Below are 26,310 nucleotides of genomic sequence, written 5' to 3'. Positions count from 1 at the left end.
CAGGAGAGAACAGAAGGCCATGGATGAAAGAAAAGGGGGGAGGAACACCAGAGGGAGGCGATGGGCAGGCAATGAGAGGGAAAGGGGGATGGGGAATGATGAGCGAGGGGAGGCATGACTGGAAGATCAAGAAGTCGATGTTAATGCCATCAGATTGGAGGCTGCCCAGACAGAATACAAGGTGTTGTTCCTCCTACCTGAGTGTGGCCTCATTGCGACAGTATACGAGGCCATGGATTGACGTCTCCATTGAGTACACTGTTTGTGGAAGCTTGCTGTGTTCAAGTAGCTGCAGAGTTTTCTGCATAAAATCATTGACTGATTTTGAAACATGTGGCGTGCAACCAGCACTTGCCCCTCAAATTAATCCAGTCTGTTAACAACAGCACATCACCTCCCTTTTCCAAAATATAATTCAACCACACTATCACCATCCATTCCGTAAGTTTACACAAATGGGACGTCAGTGATATTGGTCTATAACTAGGAGGATCCAACAGGGGTTTCCCAGGTTTTAGAACAGACTCTACAATTGCCATTTTCCATGAGGATGGAAGATGGCCTGAATTCCAATTATGATTCAGAAATATAATATTATCTCAAGAGAGCTGTTGGCCATATGTTTAAACATGCAATAACATGTATCTGTTGCACAGACGTGGTTGGGGATGAACCCAAGTGCAGGACACAGGCGCTAAGGCAGAGTCGTGAGGCATTAGCACCGCCGTGAACGGGGAACCGGTATCCAGGAGAGTCTTTACACAGAGACAAGGGTCACGTAGTGTATCCAGCAAACAATGCGGAACTTAGAACTGACAGTCCTCAGGAATCAGATTTACTCATATGAGAGTTGACCAACAAACTGGCAGCTCCTTGTTGTGATCACAGTGTCTTTATCCTGCATTTCCTGATGGAAAGCAGGTGTGTGCAGTTAGTGGAACCTGGGAATGATTGGAAATTCAATGAGGGAATTGAGGCCCAATTGCTGAGCTAACTAGCAAGGTCGGGGATTGCCAGAAGGGACCATGACAGTACCATCCTTTCCCGGAGCCGCCTGACCTGTCCTATTAATAACTTTCTTAAACTCACACAAAGAAAATTCTACTTCGCTATCACTGCTACAGCTGGTTTCCAACACGTCGGGGTATTCTCTTAAAACCTTATCCCTACATTGTTTAGTCTCTTCATTATTTTGATTATGAATTGCAGAAAAGGACCGAGCCAGTAACTAAACCCTCTCCATTTCAGTAACAATTGTATTACCTTCTTTAATCAATACTGGGAACCCTATGAATCCCACACCCCTATTTTCTTAATCATTCCTCAAACATCTCCAAGTTTAATAGTCCTTCCAATACTTTCACAATATGACCTCGCGTAAATCTTTTTCACAACCTTCATTACTTTCCTCACCATGGTCCGTGACCTGTTACACTTAATATGATCACGCAGAGAGTGGTATGCGTAACTTTCTGAAGTGCCTTATTTCTCTCAATAATTGCCTCTGCACACTCCTCCATCAACCATTGTCCAGCTTTTCTCCTATTACTGCACTATGAATCTCTTCCACCACAATCTGATGAATAACATGACATCGTTTTTTGCAGAAATCCACATCATCCTCACCATTCAGCCCAGACAGACACTCACCACATAAAACATTCAAACTTCTCCCAAATTGCTTCACCAAAGTTCCACTTCCTAAAAGTGGCCTCCTTTCCCCTATATAAATCCAAACCCAAGCTTATAAATACAGGAAAATGATCACTCCCCAATGCTTCATCTCCCATGGCATCCCACTCACTCATTGCAGCCTGAATGTTTGAAATTAAAGTTAAATTTACAGCAGTTTCAGAACTATTATGAACATTAAATCTCGCAACTGTCCCACCAGTAAGACACAAGATGTGAACTGTCTAAAACTCTTCTACAATCAAACCATCGCCATCATTCTGAGAACAACCCCACAGTGAACTGTATGCATTAAAACCCCCACACCACACAACCCTTAGTGAGCTAGAGCTACATATACTGTCCAACAAATCAATCGAAAGCTTTCCATAGTGGTTATAATATACCACTTTAATGTCCCTACCTGTTGAATCAAATATTTCTACAAATGCCTCATACATTTCATTTACATCTACAACTCCATGCCCTCTCCCTTTCTTTATAAAACTTGCAACACCACTTCCTGTACCAACTAATCTATCACGCCTAATTACAATTTAATCCTGGAAGAAAGAATTTAAATGCGGTAACAACCAGGTTTCCTCAATACATACAACGTCGGATAGATTTGGTAAATCAGAAATAAACTTCAAGTCTTCACCATTAAAAATCAGGCTTCTAGAAATACGCCTTATCGCCCTTCCTTATACAGTCTGGAGGATAGTCGTGGGGCGTTTATGATTGGTGAAACAGTGCCTTATCTGATTGGAAAGATGAAGTATTCTAATCAGAGAGCTGCTTTATTCACCAATCAAGAGACAGCAACGGTAGAAGCGCGGAAAATAACCGTTTAACCGCTGAAATAAACTGAAATTTGCAAAAGACCGCCAAAAAAGCCGTTGTTGTTGAAATTAAACAGGTTTGTTTGTCGACCCTTTACCCCTGTTACTGAAGTCCGACACATTTAAACCGGGTGTAGTTAATACTGCGGTGGTGTCTGGGAACTTAGTTCACCGATTTCTTTCAATTGATAAACGATTGGAATAAAACAGATTCTCAACTTCTGTTCGCGGTCGGTCATTGTGAACGGGTCGCCCTTCAGAAAATGGAGCTTTAACAAATACTCTGAACGAACCGTGACTGTGATCAGCTCTCGCGTTGGAATGGGGTTAAGAGAAGTAACCAAAATGGGACAAAGCTTAAGGAACCGCATTCTCCAGGGCAATTAAACCAGAAACAATTGGTGTCCTCTTCAGGGAAATATGATGAACGAGAGGAAACGACGGGGAAGGGGTGCGTAACAATTCCGTGTCTGTGCAGTCGGCTGGGATGTAACAGAGAAATCGGACTATACTGAGCAGTGGACAGCAAGCTCTGATTAACGGAGATCATCAACAAAAAATAACTCTTTTAATGAAGCCGTGAGTGGCTTTTAAAAGAGCCTTTGATTTTCCGGTTTGTTTTGTCACTGAACTTGGAGCTGGTGTACTTGGTCACCGCCTTTGTCCCTTCGGACACGGCGTGCTTGGCCAGCTCCCCGGGCAGCAGCAGCCGCACGGCGGTCTGGATCTCCCGGGAGCTGATGGTTGACCGCTTGTTGTAATGGGCCAGGCGGGAAGCCTCGCCCGTGATGCGCTCGAAAATATCGTTGACGAATGAATTCATGATGCTCATGGCCTTGGAGGAGATGCCGGTGTCGGGGTGAACCTGCTTCATCACTTTGTAGGTGTAGATGGCGTAAGTCTCCTTCCTCGACCTCTTGCGCTTGTGGCCAGACTTGCTCGCTGGTTTGGACAAAGCTTTCTTGGCGCCCTTCTTGGGAGCGGGTTTCGCTGGATCCGGCATTTCCTCGTCGGTTTCAAACACAATAATAAGCAGAAGCTGTTCGGAGCGCGGATTAAATAGGCAGCGCCCAAAGCGGTATGTTAATGACGATGGGAATGCTGAGCATTTCCATTGGCTGTTTGGAAAAATGAATCACCAATCGGAACGCTGGGGGATGGGAAGCGGCGCCAATGGGCGGGGTTTACCGCTGTCGTTTAAAGCGGTAGGAAGTACTGAAGGGCAGAGACAGGCCGGGGTGCGGGCTGAAATTGAAAAGGGAAAGGCAAATTTCAAAAGCAGAATTAAATAAAATCAGATGAAATATTGTAAAATTAAACACTAGGCCATTTAGTTCATGACATAGGGCTGCAGGAGAGTGAAGGAGAGATGTGGACATTTCAGTGTAAAGTTTAAATCGAGTTTATTTATGCACAGGTGAAAGGAACAAAGTCTTTGTAGCAGCATCACAGACATATTGCCTCAGAGACACAACACTGACAAGAAACACTGAAATTAAATATGAATTATACCAAAATATTCAAAGAGAAGGAAGACTATCAGAACAAAATCAAAATAACAAACAGATTATGCGGGCAGTGGGAGAATCATCCCTCTTGTGCCTCTTCATCTCGTCACTCTGGATTCAGTGTCACACAACGCTGCCACTTTGATCTGGTCCATGCCTTCATTAACCAGGTCCATCACTTGCCTTTATTGCATCTTCCTTCTCCTTACACTGGTCATCGGGTTTGTGGGGGTGTGTGCCCCCTTGGACCTCAGGATTAGGTTTGAGGGTAGGGCTGGTGGATGTATATGTGGGGCTGGGGGAGATAAGGCTGTGGAGTTTAGTATGGTGAGATATGTGGGGCTGTGGTAGATAGTGTAGTGGAGTCACTTTAATCTGGCCCATTCCCTTCATTAACGTGGCCTGACACCACTTGGCTTAATGAACTGGGTGTTGCAAAGGGACACATCGTCAGTAATGCAACCTGGGGTCATTGGGTGTTTTGGGTCTTTAATCATGAGACATCCTCACCCAGACAAACCAGCCAGGGTTAATCAGTCCACTTGTGTTTATCCCATGGATCAAGATAATGAGAGGCATGTAACTCGGCATGCTGTGGGTATTTTAAACCTTGTTACTTGGCTTTATTTTGACCATTTAATAGTAGAATGTTCTGAGGCCTAGTAATCAGGCTTTACCTCCAAGTAAGGTTCAACTTTCCTACTTTCAATTTAGAATTGTCTTTATTTTGCATCTGTATGCCTGGGATTGCATGGGTTAAATTAACAGTGTTCACTGCAGTACAAGTTAGTGATTAAGGTTGTGCAGATTGATCCATAATTCCAAAATGCAAACATCTCTGAAATCCAGATTTTTTTGTTTTGACATGACGTCACAAATGGAGAATTTTACTCAGGGTTATATGGCTTGTCTAATGAAGAGAGTTTTACGGCTCTGAGCCTCTATTCACTGGAACTTCGAAGAAAGAAGTCAAACCTATCAAATAGTGAGAGGGCTTGATTGAGTGGATGTGGAGAGGATTTTTCCTGTGGTGGGAGTGTCTAAAACTGGACCACACAGCTTCAAAATAGAGGAGCATCCTTTTAGAATGGAAATGAGGAGGAATTTCTTCAGCCAGAGAGTGGTGAATCTGTGAATTTTTTTGCTACAGGCAGCTGTGGAGGCCAAATCACTGCGTAAAGGCAGAGATTGATAGATTCTTGATTGGTCAGGGCATGAAGGGATACAATGGAAGGCAGGAGATTGGGGCTGAGAGGAAAAATTGATCAGTGATGATTAAATGCCAGAGAAGGCTCGACAGGCAAACTGGCCGAATTCTGCTCTTATGGTCTTATGGATTCACTTAGTGACTAAATCTCTCCCAGAGACTGTTGATCTCAGCTTTGACTCAACCCAGCAACTGAGGCTCCACATTACTTATATAAGGAATACTGAAATTCTTTGTTCTTTGATTAAGGAAATATCTCATTTCCATCCTGAATGCTTGTCATCTCATTCTGAGCAACAGACACAAAATGCTGGAGGAAGTCAGCAGGCCAGGCAGCATCTATGGGAAAGAGTAACGAGCCGATGCTTCGGGCTGAGAACATTCACGCTGAGATCTGATGAAGGGTCTCGGCCCGAAGTGTCGACTGTTTACTCTTTTCCTTAGGGTCTGCCTGTCCTGCTGAGTTCCTCCAGCATCTTGTGTGTGTTGTGTTTGATTCCCAGCATCAGCAGATTCTCTCGTGTTTGTGATTTACGCCTCATTCTGAGGGTATTTTCCTCAGTTATCGAGTTCTCATTCACGGGAAACATTCTTCTTGCCGACTGCCTGTCACATCCTGAAAGAATCTAACAGATTTGCTCGTTTTCTCATGAATGGCAGGGAATACAGACCCAGCCCACTCACTCTCCTCTCACATAGCCAACCTTCCATCCCCGGAACCAGCCCAGTCAGTGTGGGGAACAGTCACTGCACTCCCTCTATTGCAGGGATATCCTTCATGAAGAAGTGTGACTAAACCTGGACACGATACCCAAGGTGTGCTCTCACCAGGGCCCTATATAATCCCAGTGAGACATCTGTACCCTCTTCTCCACTCCTCCAGGACCACAGGACAAAATACTGTTTCCCTATCTCATTACTTGTTGTATCTACATGTTAACTCAAGTGATTTGTTTACAAGGATGCCCAGGTCCCTCTGAACATCCCCGTGTGGAAATGACTCTTACAGTTTGTTCCTGGGAATGGGTGATCTCACATTTCCCCACATTCTGTTCCATCTGCCACATCCTCAACCATTCACTCTCCTGTCTACATCCCCCAAACCTTCTCACTACTGACACTGTCCCTCCTGCTCTGCCACAGCAGCAGACGTAGTCACTGAGTTATGCAGCACAGAAACAGACCCTTCAGCCCAACACATCCATGCTGACCAAGTGGCCAAACAAAATTATTGTCAGTTGCCTGCATTTGGCCCATGTCCCTGTGAAACTTCCCTCCCCACAGTCCAAGAGATATTGCCACTGTGCCCACCTACACCACCACTTGGGGTAGTTTGTTCCATGTAAACAGTACATTCTGTGTATAAAACCTGATCCTCAGGGTCCCATTTAAATTTTTCCTCTCTCAGTTTATATCTGGAATCTCTCGCTTCCAACTCTATAACCCTGGAGATAACAGTTTCACTATTGACCGTATCAATGTCTGCCATTATTTTCTCACCTCTCTAATATCACATACACTCTGGTCCTGGCCTATCCAGCCTCCTGTTAAATCCCTTTTGCGCCCTCTCCAGTTTAATGTCACCCTCTGATCCCAGGGCAACTATAACTGTACTCCGTGCTCCGAGAGTAGTTTCCCCGAGGCTGGTAGAGCTGTAATGTGACGTCACAGTCCAGTGCCCGATACTCTACCCGCTGAATGCGAGTGTGGCGAACAGCTTCTTCACCGTCCTGACTACCTGTGTTTACACTCTGAAGGAATTCGATATCTGCACCCCGATATCTGTTTTACAGCACTCCCAGGGACAGACCATTCCCCACGGTAGTTCTGCCCTGATTCGTCAATGAACATCTCACATTTATCTGTCATTCCTCAAATCAGTGACCTCATTGATCACTATCCTGTTGTAATGTTAGTTACATTGTTTCACACTCCACGATATCACCAACTTTAGTGACATCGATAAATTTGCTGAGCCGAGCAGTGACGTTATCAGCCGAGTCTTTAATAAATGGACAGCAGCAGCCCTGACTCAGCTCCCGGGCTTTTCCTCGCAGCGATACACGCGCAGTGCTGGAGGAACTCAGCAGGCCAGGCAGCATCTATGAGAAACTGGAAACAGCCAACGTTTCAGGCCGAGACCCTCCATCAGCATCTGCACAAATGTCTTGTGTTTACTCTTCCATCGATTCAAAGTTACTGCATAACATGACCCATCCTCCAGTCCTCTGCCACCTCTCCTGCCCGAGAAACGCGCAGAGAGACAGAGGCGGGGAGGGGAGGAGACAGAGTCAGAGTGACGGACAGAGCCGAGAGCGGCCTCTCATCGTCCAGCTCCGTCTTCACTTTAATACACCCGGCAATTTCCAACGGTTTGTCCGAAACACAGAGGTCCAGAGAGAGAGAAAAAAACTCCCTCACACACCACGTACAGAAGGAGTTCTAGGAATTTACTGGCGGTCGGACTTCATCGGATCAGAATACAGTGTGATTGGCGCAGAATCAATTTCAAATTGCCCGCCAATTTCAGAGCACCCAGCAACGGTGCTGGAAGACTTATTTAAAATTATTTACCGTTAGTTTTATCACGCATTATACAATTTCAGTTTCATTTAATAAATTTAATATCTAATTCCCTGAGTCAAGATTTAAATGCATAATTACGGAATCGTTTCTCTAAACGAGTGAACTGATTTCTATCTGAGACGAATAAAAGGATGAAGATCGATCTTAATGCGTTCAGAGGTTCTATCACGGACTGGAAAGGCAGATTCGCAGGAATATCTCAAGCCGAACCGATTAATCTGTTTCAAATGTAACTCAGCTGAATGTATCGATACAAACAATTAAAAGTCTGTGGATACGGCTCCGTCTGTGAGGCGGTGGGTGGCTCTTAGAAGAGCCTTTGTTTTGTGCTCGGGAGGAAGTGGGAGTTTTTCAGCCGCCGAAGCCATAGAGAGTGCGGCCCTGGCGTTTCAGAGCGTACACCACATCCATGGCAGTCACCGTCTTGCGCTTGGCGTGTTCAGTGTAGGTGACCGCATCCCGGATCACATTCTCCAGGAAAACCTTCAGCACCCCGCGGGTCTCCTCGTAGATCAGACCCGAGATCCGCTTGACGCCGCCACGGCGAGCCAGACGGCGGATGGCCGGTTTGGTGATGCCCTGGATGTTATCACGGAGCACTTTACGGTGCCGCTTGGCTCCGCCTTTGCCCAGTCCTTTGCCTCCTTTCCCTCTGCCAGACATGATGCTGCTTCACTCAGGTCGCTGCTCACTGACAAACTGGCTGCTGCTGTCTCCTTTTATACACAGCGCCCCGACCTGCCCGAGAAACGCGCAGAGAGACAGAGGCGGGGAGGGGAGGAGACAGAGTCAGAGTGACGGACAGAGCCGAGAGCGGCCTCTCATCGTCCAGCTCCACCTTCACTTTACCACAACCGCCAATTTCCAACGATTCATCCGACACAAAGCGCTCCAGCGAAAAACAAAACTCCCTCACACACAGTCTGAAAAGAACGAGAGCCAATGTCAGGCTAATAAACATGGTGGGACTGATGGGCTGAAATGAGTTTATTTCAACACTAGGAGTACTATGTTATCGGACGGACAGGGCTGGCAGCTCAACATTCCTGGGTTTCATTGTTTTACATGTGAGTGGGGGGTTAAAATTGCAGAGGTTACCTCACTGGGAATGTCACAGCAAACAGAGGCAATCTGCAGTTACACTGTTGGGGTATTTGTATTGGCCCCGCAACATCCAGTGGGGGGACATTATCTTCTCTAGAATTGACTGGAACTTGCTTAATTCTAAAATGCGCCAGATTTCTTCAGTGAATCTGAGTGTTTGAAACATTATGTACAGGGCCCAACCAGAGGTGAGAACAGTTGGGAATGAGCCAGGCCAGGTGACAGTTGAGAGTCAGTGAACATTTTGGGAACAGTGATCACAAGTTTCTTTTTTCTTAGTTACAAGTAAAAATAAAAGTAGATCTTGTATGAAGGTACTAATTTGCAAGAGGACAAGTCAGGACGGAGGAAGACAGGAGCCAAGGGACATTGATTGGGAGCAGCCACTGTCAGACAAGTCCACATCTGATGTGTGGGAGTTGTCTAAAGACCAGCAACTCTGAGTTCAGGGTCAGCATGTTCCGGTGAGGAGTGAGGAGAAGGATGGTAAGTAAGGGATCTTTAGACAAGCAGAGAGATCCTAAATTTAGTCAAAAGGTTGTGGAAGGTTTGTGAAGCTAAAGTCAGACTGGGTACCTTTGGAATATAAAGGTAGCAGGGAAATGCTAAAGCAGGTGATAGGAAAGGCCAAAAGGGGCCACAAACTGTCCTTGTAATGTAGGACCAAAGATGATCCCAAGGCCTTGTGATTTGTATTAATAAGACGAGGATAACCAGAGAATAGAAATGTCGACTCAAGATTAAAGGAGGAATGATGTGGTTGAAGTCAGATCAAGTGGCTGCGGTACTGAATGAGTACGTTGTGTCAGTATTTACTGAAGTGAAGGAATTGAATGGCAATGAAAACAGAATGAGACATTCGAATGTGCAGAGACATTTTGAGATTAAGCAGCAGGTTGAGCTGGGACGTCTGAAAAGCAATAAGATGGATAAGACTCCAGGGCCTGAAGGCAAATATCCTACAACAGTGAAGGAAGCAAGTGAGCAGATTGCTGGCGATTTGACAAGGATCTGTGTGTCCTCGATCACAACATGTGAGGTCCCACAGGACTGGAGTGTCAGAAATGTTGCAGCTTTGATCAAGAAGGGAAATAACAAGAATCCAGGAATCTATAGGCCTCATTTCAGTGGTAGAGAAGCTACTGGGGAGGATACTGAGGCACAGGATTTATGCACATTCAGAAAGGCATGGCCTGCTTAGGGACAATCAACATGGTTTTGTGTGGGCAGATCACGCTTGATAACATTGATTGAGGTTTGAGGAAGTGACACAGACTAAGATATAGGAGCAGAATTCAACCATTTGGCCCATCAACTCCGCTCCAACATTTCATTGTGGCTGATCCATTTTTCCTCTCAGCCCCAGTCTCCTGACTTTCCCCTGTATCCCTTCATACTCTGACCAATCAAGAATCTATCAACCTCCGCCTTAAATATACATAAAGTCCTGGCTTAACAGCTCCCTGTGGCAATGAATTCCACAGATTCACCACACTCTGGCTAAAGAAATTCCTCATCTCCACATTCTACAAGGACGATCCTCTGTTCTGAGGCTGTGTCCTGATATTAGTCACTCCGATCCTCTGCACATCCACTTTATCACTGCCTTTCACCATTCGATAGGTTTCAATTGGGCCACCCCTCATTGTTCAAAAGTTCCAGTGAATACAGTCCCAGAGCCATCAAACGCTCTTCATATGACAAGCTGTTTCATCCTGCAATCAATCTGGAGAACCTCCTTTGAAACCCATCGAGTTTCAGCTCATCCTTCCTAAGATCAATGGCCCAAAACTGCTCACAATACTCCAGTCAGACTTCCCCAGTACTTTATAAAGTCTGTTCATTATTATGATTGGCGCAGATATTGTGGGACGAAGGGCAGGTTGCCATCTGTTTCATATTGTGTACTGATGAATATGTTTGATCTAACAGCTATTACAGAGACTGGGACTGGGAATTCGACATTCCACTGTATTCAATGTTCCACACAGAATTGGCAAAATGGAAAGGAGCAGGGTGGATTTGTTGATAACGTGCTGCTGAAAGAGTGGATACAGTGCCTATAAAAAATGTTCAGTCTCCTTTGAAGTTTTTATGTTTTATTGTTTTGCAATGGATTTAATTTGGCTTTTTTGACACTGATCAACAGAAAAGACTCCACGGTGTCAAAGTGAAAACAGATCTAAATTAATTGTAAATATGAAACAAAATAATTCATTGCCTTAGTATTTACCTCCTTCAAATCAGTAATTAGTTGATGCACCTTTGACAGTGTTTACAGTTGAGTCTGTGTGGATGGATCGGTGTCTATCAGCTTTGCACATCTGAACACTGCAATTTTCCTCATTCTCCTTTACAAAACTGCTGAAGCTCTGTCAGAATGCATGGGTTGCTGAGTGAACAGATCTTTTCAAGTCCAGCCACAAATTCTCAATTGGATTGAGGTCTGGACTCTCACAAAGCCACTCCAGGACATTAACTTTGTTGTTTTAAGGCATTCCTGTGCAGCTTTGGTTTTATGCTTGCGGTCACTGTCTTGCTGGTAAATTAATTTTCTCCTCTAAGTCGCAGTTCTCTTGAAGACTGAATTAGGTTTTCCTCCAGGATTTCCCTGTATTTTGCTGCATTCATTTTACCCTCTACCTTTATGTGCCTTTCAGGGCCTGCTGCAGTAAAGCACACCCACAGGATGATGCAGCCTCCACCATACTTCACGGTAGGGATGGTGTGTTTTTGATGTTGTGCGGTGTTTAGCTTACTCCAAACTTAGTGTTTGTGATGGTCAAGAAATTCAATTTTGTTTTCATCAGACCATAGAATCTTCTTCCAACTAACTTCAGAGTCCCCCACAATTCTGGCAAACTCCAGGCAAGATTTCATGAGAGCATTTTTCAACAGTGGCTTTTTCTCTGCCACTCTCCCGTAAAGCTGCGACTGGTGAAACACCCGGGCAACAGTTGATGTTTGCACAATCTCTCCCACCACTGAAGCTTGTAACTCATCTAGAGTTATCATAGGTCTCTTGGTGGCCTGCCCCACCGGCCCTTTCTTGCATGGCCACTCAGTTTTTGAGGATAGCCTGCTCTTGGCAGATTTACAGCTGTGCCATATACTTCCCACTTCTGGATGAGTGACTTAACTGTACTCCAAGGGCATTCAGTGACTTGGAAATGTTCTTGTATCCATCTCCTGGCTTGTGTTCGTCAATTACCTGTTTGCAGAGCAGCTCGGAGTGTTGATTTGTCTTCATGGTGTAGTTTCCCCAGGATACTGACTCACCAGCAGTTCGACCTTCCACTTACAGGTGTACTATTACTACAAGCAATTGAAACACCTTGACTGCACACGGTGATCTCCATTTAACTGATCATGTAACTTCAAAAACTAATTGGCTGCACCAATGATGATTTGGTGTGTCATATTAAAGGGGGTGAATAATTAAACAGACAATTATTTTGTGTTTTAGATTTGTAATTAGTTGAGAGCATTTTGTAGAGATTTGTTTTCCCTTTGACACAAAAGAGTATTTTTCCATTGATTGGTTTCAAAAAAAGCCAAATTCAATCCACTGAGATTCAATGCTGTAAATTTTCATAGGAACTTTATATGTAGGGACAATGATGGTGAAAGGGGGAGGGAAAGACAACATTGGTGGGAGTGGCCTCAAGATCCTGGGGTGTGGTCAAAGGCATTCAAGGAAATATTAAATCAAAGAACATACAAAGAGGCGCTGGTGGTGCACAAGAGAATCAGAGATTTTCTAGGAATCAGTGAAAAGCTAAAAGTAACAAGGAACACGCAGAGAAGTTAACTCAGTAATTTGCATTAGTGTTCACAGTGGGACACAGCAAACATCGCACAGATATCTAACGGTGACATTTCAACATTGTGCCATAATGTATAACAATTGGCATCACAAGGGAGAAACTAATGGGACTAAAAGCAAACTTTACCAGGTCCCAACGACCTGCACTGGAGGGTTTCACAGGAAGTCTGTAGAGAAAGTAGAGACATTAAAGTTTGTCAAAACTCACTGTTACAGAAAGGTCCCAGTGGAGTTGAAAACCATTGCTGAAGAAGGGTGGAAGATAAAAAGCAGGTAACTGTAGTCCTGTTAACTTCACTTCAGGTACTGGAGTTGATAATCTATCAAGAAATAACAAATCATTTGGAAAAGTTCAATGTCTACAGTCAGGTTCACACAGATTCCACGATGACCAAAGTTCCCATCTGAGCTTGTGGTCTGTAACCCCCTCACCACCACATTCTGAAGGTTATCCTCCTCCTTGTCCCATTACTCTGCATTTGGCTCAGACACTTCAAAACCTTTCCTTTCCATCTATCTGTCCAAGTGCCTTTTTAATGTACCTGACTCAACCATTCCCCCTAGCAGCTCATTCCATTTCCAGCCTCCAGGTCCCTCATGATTTTATACACCTCTGCAATATCAGCACTCATTCTCCAACATTACAGGGAAAATTATCCAAAACACCTTTCCACAAATCCTTTGAGATCCAGTAACATCCCCATAAATCTCCTCTGTGCTCTTTCCAGCTGAACGGTGTCTGTCATACAGCAGGGTCACAAAAACTAAACACTATTTGCAAAATGTGGCCAAACCAATGTGTTGTACAACTGCAACATCTCATCCCAGCTTCTATATTCGGGGCCCTGAGTGAAGGTCAGTGTTCCAAAAGCCTCTTCACCACCTTGTCCATCTGGAACCTGGTCTTGGACCCTGTAACCTGGGTTGTTGAATGTTAAGTCATGTTTGACAAACACACCAGAGATTTGAGACTTTACAGGGGAAGTTGGAGAAGTGGTGTTTTTGGATTTTCAGGAGCCATTTGCCAAGGTGCCACATGTAAGGCTGGTGCACAAGACCAGAGCTCAGTACTGGGAAGGAAGTGTGTTAATACTGACTGAAGACTGGTCATCATACTGAGACAGAATAACAGGTCTGTTTCAGACTGGGATGATATAACTAGTGGAGTGTCCCAGCGACCAGTTCTGGATTGTCAATGATTTATTATTGATATTAATGACCCGGAGGAGCGGCAGAGAGTGAGGAATCCACGGTGGCAATGACAGGGAATGTGGTGGGGGACATGTTGTGATTGGACATTTCATCTCTTCAGTGGGACATGGGAAGCTGGCGAGCAGAATACATGGTAAATGGAGTTTAATGTGGTGAAGTGTGAAGGCATGTAGAGTGGTAGAAGGAATCAAAAGTCAAACTATTATTTATGTGGAGATAAATTATAAATGAGAGAAATAGAGAGGGGTCGAGGTGCTGAACTACACAACAAAATAGAGACGGGAGCAGTGAGTGGTTCATAAAACCATATATGACCAAGGTTCAGAGCTGAATGGTCCATTGACATTTACTGACGGGGTGTTGGTGCAGAGAAACAGAGAAGTGTTGTTACTGTGACAGACAAGTGCACAATGATGGATTTTGGGAAGTTAAAGCAGGTCAGGACATACCCAGTGAATGGAAGGTCCTGAGGAGTGTTGATGAAAGAGAAACCTGGGGCACATGTACCTTACTCCCTGAAAGTGCCAACACAGGCAGACAAGGTGGTGAAGAAGGAGCACAACATGCTTGTCTTCATCGGCAAAGGCTCTGAGAGGAGTTGGGACATCACATTACAGTTGTACAAATCAATAATGACACCACACCAGGAGTACCCCGTGCAGTTCTGGTCACATGAGAGGAAGGATGTGATTAAACTGGAAAGGTGCAGAAACGATTCACAGGAATGTTACCTGGACTGGGGGCTTGAGTTACAAGGAAAGATCAGACTGACTGGGACTGTTTTCCCTGGAGTGAAGGAGACTGAGGGGAGACCTGACAGAAGATTATAGAACTATGAGAGGTGTAAACAAGGTAAACAGGCAAGAGCATTTTGCCAGGGTAGAAATATCAAATATGAGAAGGCGCAGCTTTAAAATGCCAGGGTGAGAATTTAAAGGTGGACATTAGGACAGGTAAGATTTCTGTTTCTGTACAGAGAGTGGTGAGGGCCGGGTATGGGCTGCCATGGGGAGTGGTGGAAGCAGATATGATAATGACATTTAACAGGGTTTTAGATAACCACATGAATATTCAGAGAATTGAAGCACATGAATTATAAGCAGGCAGAAGAGACTTAGTTTCATTTGGCATCGTGTTCAGCACAGACATCATGGGAAGAAGGGTCTGTTCCTGTGCTGTACTGTTCTGTGTTCTCGGTGAGCCTCAGTGACAGGGGAGTCTTTAGCCGGGGTCACAGACAAGTGTATCTGTGGCAAGGAGAGAGACTGCAGGATGGTGCATTACCTCCCTGGTACCAGGGCCAAGGATGGAACTGAACAAGTACAGGCCATTCTGAAAGGGCAGGGTGAGCAGCCAGAGGTTGTGGTCCATATTGGCTCTAACAAAAGAGACCAAGTCCTGCAAGGAGAGCTCAGGGAGTTGGGGAAAAAGTAAAGTGGAAACTCTGTGGTCGGGGGAGGGGGGGGGGCGGCAGTGGTGGAAACTCCAGTGCCACCTGCTAGCGAGGGAAGAAATAAAAGTGTGGTACAGTTATATGTGTGGCTCACGAGCTGGTGCAGGACGGAGGGTTTTAGTTACATGGATCATTGGGCTCTCCTTCAGGACAGGTGATGGGAAGAGTAAGAGGTCAGTAACTGGCATTGACGGATGTGGATTAACACAGGAAGTAAGTCCAAGTGGATAAATTACAGTGTCTCAGCAGCATTACAAGTGCACAGATATACAAATATCAGAAGAGAAGCAAGAGAAAGAATAAAAAGTCAGTTACCTCCAACAGTCTAACATGGGGGTGGGGGGGGGGCATCACTTCCCTGGCTATAGGTTGACTCATTATTGACCCTGATGGCCCAGTGTAAGAATGACTTCATACAGCGCTCCTTGGAGCAGCAGAGTTGTCTTAGTCTGTTACAGAAGATGCTCCTCTGTTCAGCCAAGGTGGCATACAGAGGGTGAGAAACATTGTCCAGGATTGCCAGGATTTTCCGTAGGGTCCTTTGTTTTACCACGGCCCCCAGTGTGTCCAGTTTCTCTCCTATAACAGAACCAGCCTTTCCAATCAGTTTGAGTCAGATGGCATCACCCGTGTTGGTGCCATTGGCCCAGTGCACCACTGTGAAGTTAGGCCAAGTTACTGAGCACAGTGGCACTGAGGGCCTGAAGTGTGTTTATATCAGTGCAGTGTAGAACGGTTACGGCAGACGTACTTAGAGCCTGGATTAGTACATGGCATGGTGACTCAGCCATTACAGAGATCTGGCTGAGAGAAGGGCAGCACTGACAGATAAACATTCCAGGATTCAGATGATTCAGACAGTCCAGAGGGAGGTGAATGAGGTTGGGGCTCTGTACTGCTGATCAGGCAGAATGTCACAAGGTCAAGGTCATCCCAGAGGCTCATCCAGTAAGACAATGTGGGTAGAAATCAGGAATAAGAAAGGTGCAATCACCATGATGGGATTATACTGTCGGCCTCCCAATAGCCAGTAAGAGACAGAAACAGATATGTTAGCAGGTTATGGGATGATGCAAAAACTACAGAGTAGATTTGGTGAGTGAATATCTCTTCAGAGTAACTGGGACTCCGTTACACCCTGAGGCTTGGATGGGGCATTATTTGTGTTCAGGAAGGTTTCCTGAAACAATATGTGGTCCACCAGGGAGGGGGACATTCTTGACTTCACTTTGGGAAATATGGGACTCAGCAGAGTGGTGGCAGGAACAACCAGTGTTTAAAGAGGAATTAGACAGGTCTTTCAGGGGAAATGACCTGCAGAGCTGTGGGGACAGAGTGGGGAATGGGACTGTGGAAATGTTGTAGCAGGAGTTGGTATTAACTTGATGGGTCAAATAGTCTTGACGATCACAGAATGATTCTCTGCCCAATAATAGTCTGAAAAGATCATTCTGGTCGCCAGTGAATCTTCCAAGCTCCAGGATGGACAAGATCAATTGTGTAATAAGGACACACTTCTGTCGAAATACTGACACTGTATACCAAGCACACTGAGTTGCCAGAGCACAGCACCAGCCAGTGAGGACACAGACCAGTACAACACACAGCTCTCTACTACGAAGTTCAAAGCTGAAAGTAAATGTACTATTAAAATACATTTCTGTCATCATATACAACCCTGAGATTAGTTTTCTTGTGGGCATACTGCTGGTTTGTTAGAGCAGTTGGGGAGGGTTGAAACTAATTTGGCAGGGGTGTGGGAACAGGTGTGAAAAGACTCAGGGTAGGACAGATGGTAAAGAAAGCAAAGATCGCATGCAGTCACACTGTCAGGAAGGGCAGGCAGATGATAGGACATAACTGCAGCCAGCAGGGTGAGTATCAGTGCCTGAGGGATGCAGAATTAATAAGGGTAGCAAATACAGTACGCAAACTGTTATATCTCAATACACGGAGTATAAGAAATAAGGTGGATAATCTTATTGCCCTATTACGGATTGTCATGACCATCACTGAATCACGGCTGAAGAATGTTTGTAGTTGGGAGCTAAGTGCCCAAGGTTACACGTATCAGAGGGACAGGAAGGTGGGCAATGGGGATGGCATGGCTCTGCTGATAAAGAATGGTAACAAATCAGTAGAAAGATGTGACATAAGATTGGAAGATGTTGAATGCTTGTGAATTGAGTTAAAAAACTGCAAGGGTAAAAGACGCTGATGGTAGCTATATACAGGCCTTCCAACAGTTGCTGGGATGTGGGCCACAGATTACAACAGGAAATAGAAAAGACATATCAAAAGGGGAATGTTATTCAAGATTTCATGGGAGTCAGGGGAGATTTTAACATGCAGGTCGATTGGGAAAATCAGGTTGGAAATAGATCTCAAGAGAGTGAGTTTGCTGAATGCTGAACAGATGGCTTTTTGGAGCAGTTTGTCATTGAGTGTACTAGGGGATCAGCTATACTGGATTATGTGTTATTGAATAAACTGGAGGTGATTAGGGAGCTTAAGGTAAAAGAATCCTTAGGAGGCAGTGATCTCAGTATCATTGAGTTCAACCTGAAATTGGATAGGGAGAAAGTACAGTCTGACATATCAGTGTTTCATTGGAGTTAAGGTAGTTACAGTGGTATGAGAGAAGAGTTGGCTAAAGTAAATTGGAAGGAGATGCTGGCAGGGATGGCAGTAGAGCAGCAACAGTTTCTGGGGAGAATGAGGGAGGTGCAGGATGAATGTATTCTAAAAACAAATAAATACTCAAATGGCAAAATAGTACAACCATGGCTGACAAGGAAATCAAAGCTAATGTAAAACCAAAAGGGAAGGCATATAACAAAGCAAGGCAGCAGAAAGGGAATTATAGACCAGTTAGCCTGACCTCAGTGGTTGGGAAGAACTGGAGTCAATTATTAAGAAGTATTGGAAACACAGGACAAGAAAGGACAAAGTCAGCACGGTTTCCTTAAGGGAAAGTCTTGCCTGATGAACCGGTTGGCATAGTTTGAGGAGATTACACGCAGGATGGATAAAGGGGATGCACTGATGTCATATATTTGGACTTTCAAAAGGCTTTCTTTGACAAGGTGCCACAAATGATCCTGGCAATAAAAGGATTAATGCACGAGGGTGACCACTAGAAGTGGGAATGGTGCTGGAGATGGACAGACCCAGAGTTTCCAGGATGCTGAGACCAGAGATTCAGTGGGTTGGTCAAACCTGAGGTCAGGCTGCAAATAGTTTGGTGACTGCCACGACTGGAAAGGGGAAGAGACAGACAGTGCATGTCTCCCTGTGGCTGTGACCCTCAGCAACAAGTACACTCCTTTGGATACCCCTGGGAGGATGACAAACCAGAGAACAGCAGCCCGTCATGTCAGTGATACTGACACCCTGGTCCGATGCTCCACGGGAGGAAAGGTCAATCACAGCAGTGATGACAGCAGACTCACAGTACAGGCGATGTGCAGGAGATTCTGTGGCAGCAAGAGAGATGCCACAGCGGGGTGTCGCCTCCTGGGTACTGGGGTCAGGCACGTCTCCGATGTGCAGGATTTCCTATTGATAAACTTGCCAGTTGATTTGGTGGTAAGGAAATCAAATGCAACGTCAGCATTCATTTCAAGAAGACTACAACACAAAAGCAAGGATGTAATGCTCAGAGTTTATAAGGCATTGGTCCGATCACACTTGGTATTGTGAACTGTTTTGGGCCCCTTCTCTAAAAAGGTACGTGTTCACATAGGAGAGGGTCCAGAGGAGGTTCACAAGAATGATCCTGGCAATAAAAGGGTTCATGCACAAGGATTGTTTGCTGGCTCTCGGCCTGTACTTGCTAGACTTTAGAAGAATGAGGGAATCTCATTGAAACCTATCAAAAATAGAAAGACCTACAATGGAGTGGGGAGGATGTTTCCGACAGCGGGGCAGTCTGGGATCACAGGGCACAGCCTCAGAATACTAGGACATCCTGTTAGAACGAAGATCAGGAATAATTTCCATACCAAGGGGTAGTGCATCTGCACAGCCTGTGTCAGGATATTTTCACTGACTATAGCTCAGTGTTTAATATCATCAATCCCACAGTCCTGATTAATAAGCTGCAGAACCTGGTCTCTCTGCAACTCGATCCTCGACTTCCTAACCGGGAGACCACAATCTGTGCGGATTAATGGAGACGGGCTAACCCCTATGGACATCAGTGGATCTGGGGTTCAGACGGTAAACAGTTTTAAGTTCCTCAGCATCAGCATACCCGAGGATCTCATGCAGTCCACACACACCAGCTGAGTGGTGAAAAAGGCACAACAGCGCCGCTTTCACCTCAGACGGGTGAGGAAGTTTGCTATGGGCCCCCAAATCCTTACAACTTTCTACAGGGGCAAAATTGAGAACATCCTGAATGGCTGCATCACTGCCTGGTATGGGAACTGCATCTCCGTTAATCGCAGGACTCTACAGAGAGTGGTGCAGACAGCCCAGCGCATCTGTAGTTGTGAACTTCCCATGACTGAGGACACTTACAACAAAAGGTGTGAGAAAAGGGCCTGTAGGATCACTGGGGACCTGAGTCACCCCAACCACGATGTATTCCAGCTGCAACCATCCGGGAAACAGGACCGCAGCATAAAAGCCAGGACACACAGGCTCCGGGACAGCTTCTTCCACCAGACCATCAGACTGATTAACTCACACTGATTTGAGTGTATTTCTATGTTACACTGGCTGTTCTATTTATTATAAATTAATATAAATTACTATGATTGTAAATTGCACATTTAGACGGAGATGTAACGTATAGATTTTTACTCCTCCTGTACATGAAGGACACAAGAAATAAAGTCAATTCAAATTCAAATTAATATCTCCTCCTTGCTGACGATCAACACTGACACTGGTGCACCTCAGGGATTGTGCTCAGCCGACTGCTCCACTCCCCCTCTACCCATGACTGTGTGACTAAGCGTAGCTCAAAAGCCGTCCATAAATATGCTGGATACAACCATGGCTAGTACAATCTCAGATGGAGAGGAGAGGACTTACAGGAGCAAGGTATACCAGCTAGCTGAGTGGTGTCGCAGCAACTACCTTGTGCTTAATGTCAGTGCGACAAAAGAGCTGATTGAAGGAAGGGTACGATGAGAGAACACAAACCAATCCTCATAGAGGGATCAGAAGTGGAGAGAGTGAATAATTTCAAGTTCCTGGATATCAATATCTCTGATCATCTAACCTGGTCCCAACATATCGATGCAGCTACAGTAAAAAGAAGGCATGACAGCAGATATGTTTCATAAGGAGTTTGAAGACATTTGATTTCTCAATTTAAAACAGACAAAACTGCTCTAGATGTATTCTATATATGTTATTTCTGTTTTTGCACTGTTTTCAATCTACAAAATAAACATATCCATACACACACATACTGTAATTTATTTATTCTTTCTATATTATCATGTACAGCATTGAACTGCTGCTGATACATTAACAAATTTCATGACAAACGCCAGTGGTAATAAACCTGATTCTGGTTCTGACTCTGAATTCATCCCCACAGACGGCTGTGGCCAATTCATTGGGTATATTTAATGCGGATGTTCTAGATTGTGAGTGGGATGGGAGGGGGGTTTGAGAGGGATAAGGATCGGTGATGGTCTCCCGAATGACCTGCCAGAGGAGGTGGTGGAGGCAGAAACGCACGAAGTCTCTGTTCATGAACACTTCCCATTCACTGTGTACATCCTGCCCTGGTTGAACTTCCCGGTGCTGGGTCCATGGTTGTTTTGCATCTGTATTAACGATCTGGATGAGAATGTGGTAAACTGGATCAGCAAGTTTGCAGATAACACCAAGATTAGGGGTGCAGTGGACAGCAAGAAAGGTTAGCAAATACTGACATGGGATGTTGTCCAGCTGTTAAAAAGGCAGATGGAATTTAATGCAGACAATTATGAGGTGTGTGCAACAAAAATTTAATGAGAGAAATGTGTGGTTTAAAGAGGATGAGGAAAAGCAAGAAGGCTGCGAATGGCACGGCTCAGGATTTCTCGAGCGAAGGTATTTTACTACTTGGAGTAAAGAGAGGCAAGATTGCACAGGCACGTGACATCAGCCAGTAGAGCAGGAAAAGGTTAAAAAGAAGACCGCCATATCCAGTGGGCAGCAGAGTGAGAGGGCTTTGGCTCAACGGGCTTAGGTGGTAACGAGACAAGGTAGGTTTACCTGCGTTAATTGTGGAAAGGAAGTATGTATGTGAGACCGGTGTTCTGTGCTCGGTGTCAGATGTTGAAAGTTCTGGAGTCTCCCAGCCTCCTGGATGGCAATATCCGCACCTGGTGTGTTGAGCTGCGACACCTAAGGGACTGCGTTAGGGAACGGGTGCTGCAGCTCGTTGACCTTTGTCTGGTCAGGGAGAGCGAGGAGGTGATAGAAGGGAGTTATAGGCAGGTGGTCACACCGGGACCACAGGAGACAGACAAGTGGTTAACAGTCAGGAGAGGGAAGGGGATGAGTCAGGTACCAGAGAGTACCCCTGTGGCTGTCCCCCTAAACAATAAGTACTCCTGTTTGAGTACTGTTCGGGGGGGGGGGGGGGGGGGAGGGGAGAGATAGCCTTTCTGGGGGAAGCAACAGTGGGAGTCCGGCCCTGTTGCTCAGAAGGGTAGGGAAAGTAAGAGAAAGGCAGCAGTGATAGGGGACTCTTCAGTTAGGCGATTCTGTGGACGCAGGAAAGAAAGACCGATGGTAGTTTGCCTCCCAGATGCCAGGGTCTGGTAAGTTTCAGATCGTGTCCAAAACATCCTGCAGTGGAATGGAGAACAGCCAGAGGTCGTGGTACATATTGGTACCACTGACATAGGTAGGAACAGGGAGGAGGTCCTCAAAACAGTCTACAGGGAGTTAGGAAGGAAGTGGAGAAGCAGGAGAGCAAAGGTAGTAATCTCAGGATTACTGCCTGTGCCACGTGACAGTGAGTATAGGAATAGAATGAGCTACACACATCAAAGTTGCTGGTGAACGCAGCAGGCCAGGCAGCATCTCTAGGAAGAGGTACAGTCGACGTTTCAGGCCGAGACCCTTAGAATGAGCTGGAGGATAAATGCATGGCTGAGGGATTGAAGCAGAGGGCAGGGATTCAGATTTCTGGATCATTGGGACCTCTTTTAGGGCAGGTGTGACCTGTACAAAAAGGACGAGTTGCACTTGAATCCCACAGGTAGAGTTTAAACTAGAACTGTTGGGGGGGTGGGGACCGAATTGAAGAGACGGTTGGCTCACAAATAGAGAAAGCTTGGAGACAGCGTGTGAGGGAGGACAGGCAAGTGATAGAGAAGGTACGTGCTCAGACCAACGGTTTGATATGTGTCTATTTTAATGCAGGGAGTATTGTGAACAAAGCGGATGAGCTTAGAGCATGTATCACTACTTGGAGCTATGATGTGGTGGCCATTACAGAGACTTGGATGGCTCAGGGACAGGAATGGTTACTTCAAGTGCCGGGTTTTACATGTTTCAGGAAGGACAGACAGGAAGGCAAAAGAGGTGGGGCGTGGCACTGTTGATCAGAGATAGTGTCGTGGCTGCAGAAAAGGAGGACGTCATGGGAGGATTGTCTATAGAGTTTCTGTGGGTGGAGGTTAGGAACAGGAAGGGGTCAATTACTCTACTGGGTGGTTTTCATCGGCCACCCAATAGTAACAGGGATATCGAGGAGCAGATAGGCAAACAGATCCTGGAAACGAGTAATAACAACAGAGTTGTCACGATGGGAGATTTTAATTTCCCAAATATTGATTGGCACCTCCCCAGAGTAAGGGGTTTAGATAGGGTGGAGTTTGTTAGCTGTGTTCAGGAAGGTTTCTTGACACAATGTGTAGATAAGCCTACAAGAGGAGAGACTGTACTTGATTTGGTATTGGGAAATGAACCTGGTCAGGTGTCAGATCTCTCAGTGGGAGAGCATTTTGGAGATAGTGATCATAATTCTATTTCTTTTACAATAGCATTAGGAGAGGTAGGAACAGACAAGTTAGAAAAGTGTTTAATTGGAGTAAGGGGAATTATGAGGCTATCAGGCAGAAACTTGGAAGCTTAAATTGGGAACAGATGTTCTCAAGGAAAGGTATGGAAGAAATGTGGCAAATGTTCAGGGGATATTCGTGTGAAGTTCTGCATAGGTACGTTTCAATGAGACAGGGAAGTTATGGTCGGGTACAGGAACCGTGGTGTACAAAGGCTTTAGTAAATCTAGTCAAGAAGAAAAGAAAAGCTTACATAAGGTTAAGAGAGCTAGGTACTGTTAGAGATCTAGAAGATTGTCAGGCTAACAGGAAGGAGCTTAAGAAGGAAATTAGGAGAGCCAGAAGGGGCCATAAGAAGGGCTTGGCGGGCAGGATTAAGGAAAACCCCAAGGCATTCTACAAGTATGTGAAAAGAGCAAGAGGATAAGATGTGAAAGAATAGGACCTATCAAGTGTGACAGTGGGAAAGTGTGTATGGAACCGGCGGAAATAGCAGAGGTACTTAGTGAATACATTACTTCAATATTCACTACAGAAAAGGATCTTGATGATTTTAGTGATGACTTGCAGCAGACTGAAAAGCTTGAGCATGTAGATATTAAGAAAGTGGATGTGCTGGAGCTTTTGGAAAGCATCAGGTTGGATAAGAGGCCGGGACCAGATGATATGTACCCCAGGATACTGCGGGAGGCGAGGGAGGAGATTGCTGAGCCTCTGGCGATGATCTTTGCATCATCAATGGGGACAGGAAAGGTTCCGGAGGATTGCGGATGTTGTTCTCTCATTCAAGAAAGGGAGTAGGGATAGCCCAGGAAATTATTGACCAGTGAGTCTTACTTCAGTGGTTGGTAAGCTGATGGAGAAGATCGTGAGAGGCAGGATTTATGAACATTTGGAGAGGTATAATATGATTAGGGATAGTCAGCATGGCTTTGTCAAGGGCAGGTCGTGCCTTACGAGCCTGATTGAACTTTTTGAGGATGTGACTGAACACATTGATGAAGGGAGAGCAGTAGATGTAGTGCATATGGATTTCAGCGAGGTATTTGATAAGGTACCCCATGCAAGGCTTATTGAGAAAGTAAGGAGGCATGGGATCCAAGGGGACAATGTTTTGCGGATCCAGAACTGGCTTGCCCACAGAAGGCAAAGAGTGGTTGTAGATGGGTCATATTCTGCATGGAGGTCGGTGACCAGTGGTGTGCCTCAGGGATCTGTTCTGGGACCCTTACTTTTCGTGATTTTTATAAATGACCTGGATGAGGAAGTGGAGGGATGGGTTAGTAAGTTTGCTGATGACACAAAGGTTGGGGGTGCTGTGGATAGTGTGGAGGGCTGTCAGAGGTTACAGCGGGACACTGATAGGATGCAAAACTGGGCTGAGAAGTGGCAGGTGGAGTTCAACCCAGATAAGTGTGAAGTGGTTCATTTTGGTAGGTCAAATATGATGACAGCATATAGTATTAATGGTAAGACCAAGGCAGTGTAGAGGACCTGAGGGATCTTGGGGTCAGAGTCCATTGGACGTTCAAAGCAGCTGCGCAGGTTGACTCTGTGGTAAAGAAGGCATACGCTTCATTGGCCTTCATCAATCGTGGAATTGAACTGAGGAGCCGAGAGGTCATGTGGCAGCTCGATAGGACCTTGGTCAGACCCACTTGGAGCACTGTGCTCAGTTCTGGTCGCCTCACTACAGGAAGGATGTGGAAACCACAGAAAGGTGCAGAGGAGAATTACAAGGATGTTACCTGGATTGGGGAGCATGCCTTATGAGAATAAGTTGAATGAACTCGGCCTTTTCTCCTTGGAGCGACAGAGGATGAGAGGTGACCTGGTAGAGGTGTATAAGATGATGAGAGGCATTGACTGTGTGGATAGTCAGAGGCTTTTTCCCAGGGTTGAATTGGCTGCCACAAGAGGGCACAGGTTTAAGGTGCTTGAGAGTAGGTACAGAGGAGATGTCAGGGTATGTATGTATGTATGTATGTACGTACGTACTTACTTACGTACTTACATACTTACTTACTTACTTACGCAGAGAGTGGGGAGTGCTTGGAATGGGCTGCCAGCAATGGTGGTGGAGGCTGATACGATAGGGTCTTTTAAGAGACGTTTGGATAGATACACGGAGCTTAGGAAGATAGAGGGCTCTGGGTAACCCTAGTAATTTCAAAGGTAGCTACATGTTTGGCACAACTTTGTGGGCCAAAGGGCCTGCATTGTGCTGTAGGTTTTCTATGTTTCCTTTGTCCCCAGAGGGACGTTACAATCTGGAACACAGTCTGAAGGGGTGGTGCAGGCTGGTATTTAAGGACCATCTGGATGAGCATTTGAATCACCAAGGCAGGATAGGAGACAGACCAAGTGCTGAGTTAGTGGGGACAGATTCTCAATGGTCAGTATGGACATGCAGAAACCACTGACTGTGAAAGTGCAATGGGAACCTGAAACACAGAACTTCAGGATGGTCATACCTAAAACATTCAGTACCCAGTATGATGGGATTGTTGTTGTACAAAGGTATTAATGGTCAAATACTGAACCAACCCCTCAAAAGGCTACCAAAATGCTGCCATTCCCTATGCACCAGTAACAATAGTTTTCTATGGGAATTTGGTGAGGTTCTCTGGGTGATATTAGGAGAGATGGCTGGCAGCTTGGTCACAGTGGGAGGTTGCAAATGTCTTCTCAGAGGATAAGGGGCTCAGTGGAACAAGCTCACAGCTGAGAATAAAGGTGACAAACCCCACTGCAGTGGAGGACTGCTGTGGTCAGGGTTGTACAGGATAGAAACAGACCCTCTGGCCCATCATGCACAGCTGTACTAATCCCACTTTCCTACATTAGTTTCATATCCCTCTGGGCCTTGCTCACTGAAGC

At 45.4% G+C, this 26,310-nt stretch overlaps 2 protein-coding genes across 2 annotated transcripts; both read right to left on the bottom strand.

Moving 5' to 3' along the window:
• Positions 1-3,081: 3,081 nt before the first annotated feature.
• Positions 3,082-3,516, bottom strand: LOC140189253 (histone H2B-like). The gene has a single exon (XM_072245938.1). The coding sequence runs from the start codon at positions 3,514-3,516 to the stop codon at positions 3,082-3,084; it is 435 nt and encodes a 144-aa protein (XP_072102039.1).
• A 4,649-nt stretch (positions 3,517-8,165) lies between these two features.
• Positions 8,166-8,477, bottom strand: LOC140189200 (histone H4). Its single transcript, XM_072245892.1, has one exon. It carries the CDS (start codon positions 8,475-8,477, stop codon positions 8,166-8,168), a length of 312 nt encoding a protein of 103 aa, XP_072101993.1.
• Positions 8,478-26,310: the final 17,833 nt, after the last annotated feature.

The sequence above is a fragment of the Mobula birostris genome, chromosome 28 (genome assembly GCF_030028105.1).
Source record: "Mobula birostris isolate sMobBir1 chromosome 28, sMobBir1.hap1, whole genome shotgun sequence".
NCBI classification, from domain to species: Eukaryota; Metazoa; Chordata; class Chondrichthyes; order Myliobatiformes; family Myliobatidae; genus Mobula; species Mobula birostris.
The sequence above is the reverse complement of the archived record's forward strand: the minus strand, read 5'-3'. Positions and strand labels throughout refer to the sequence as shown.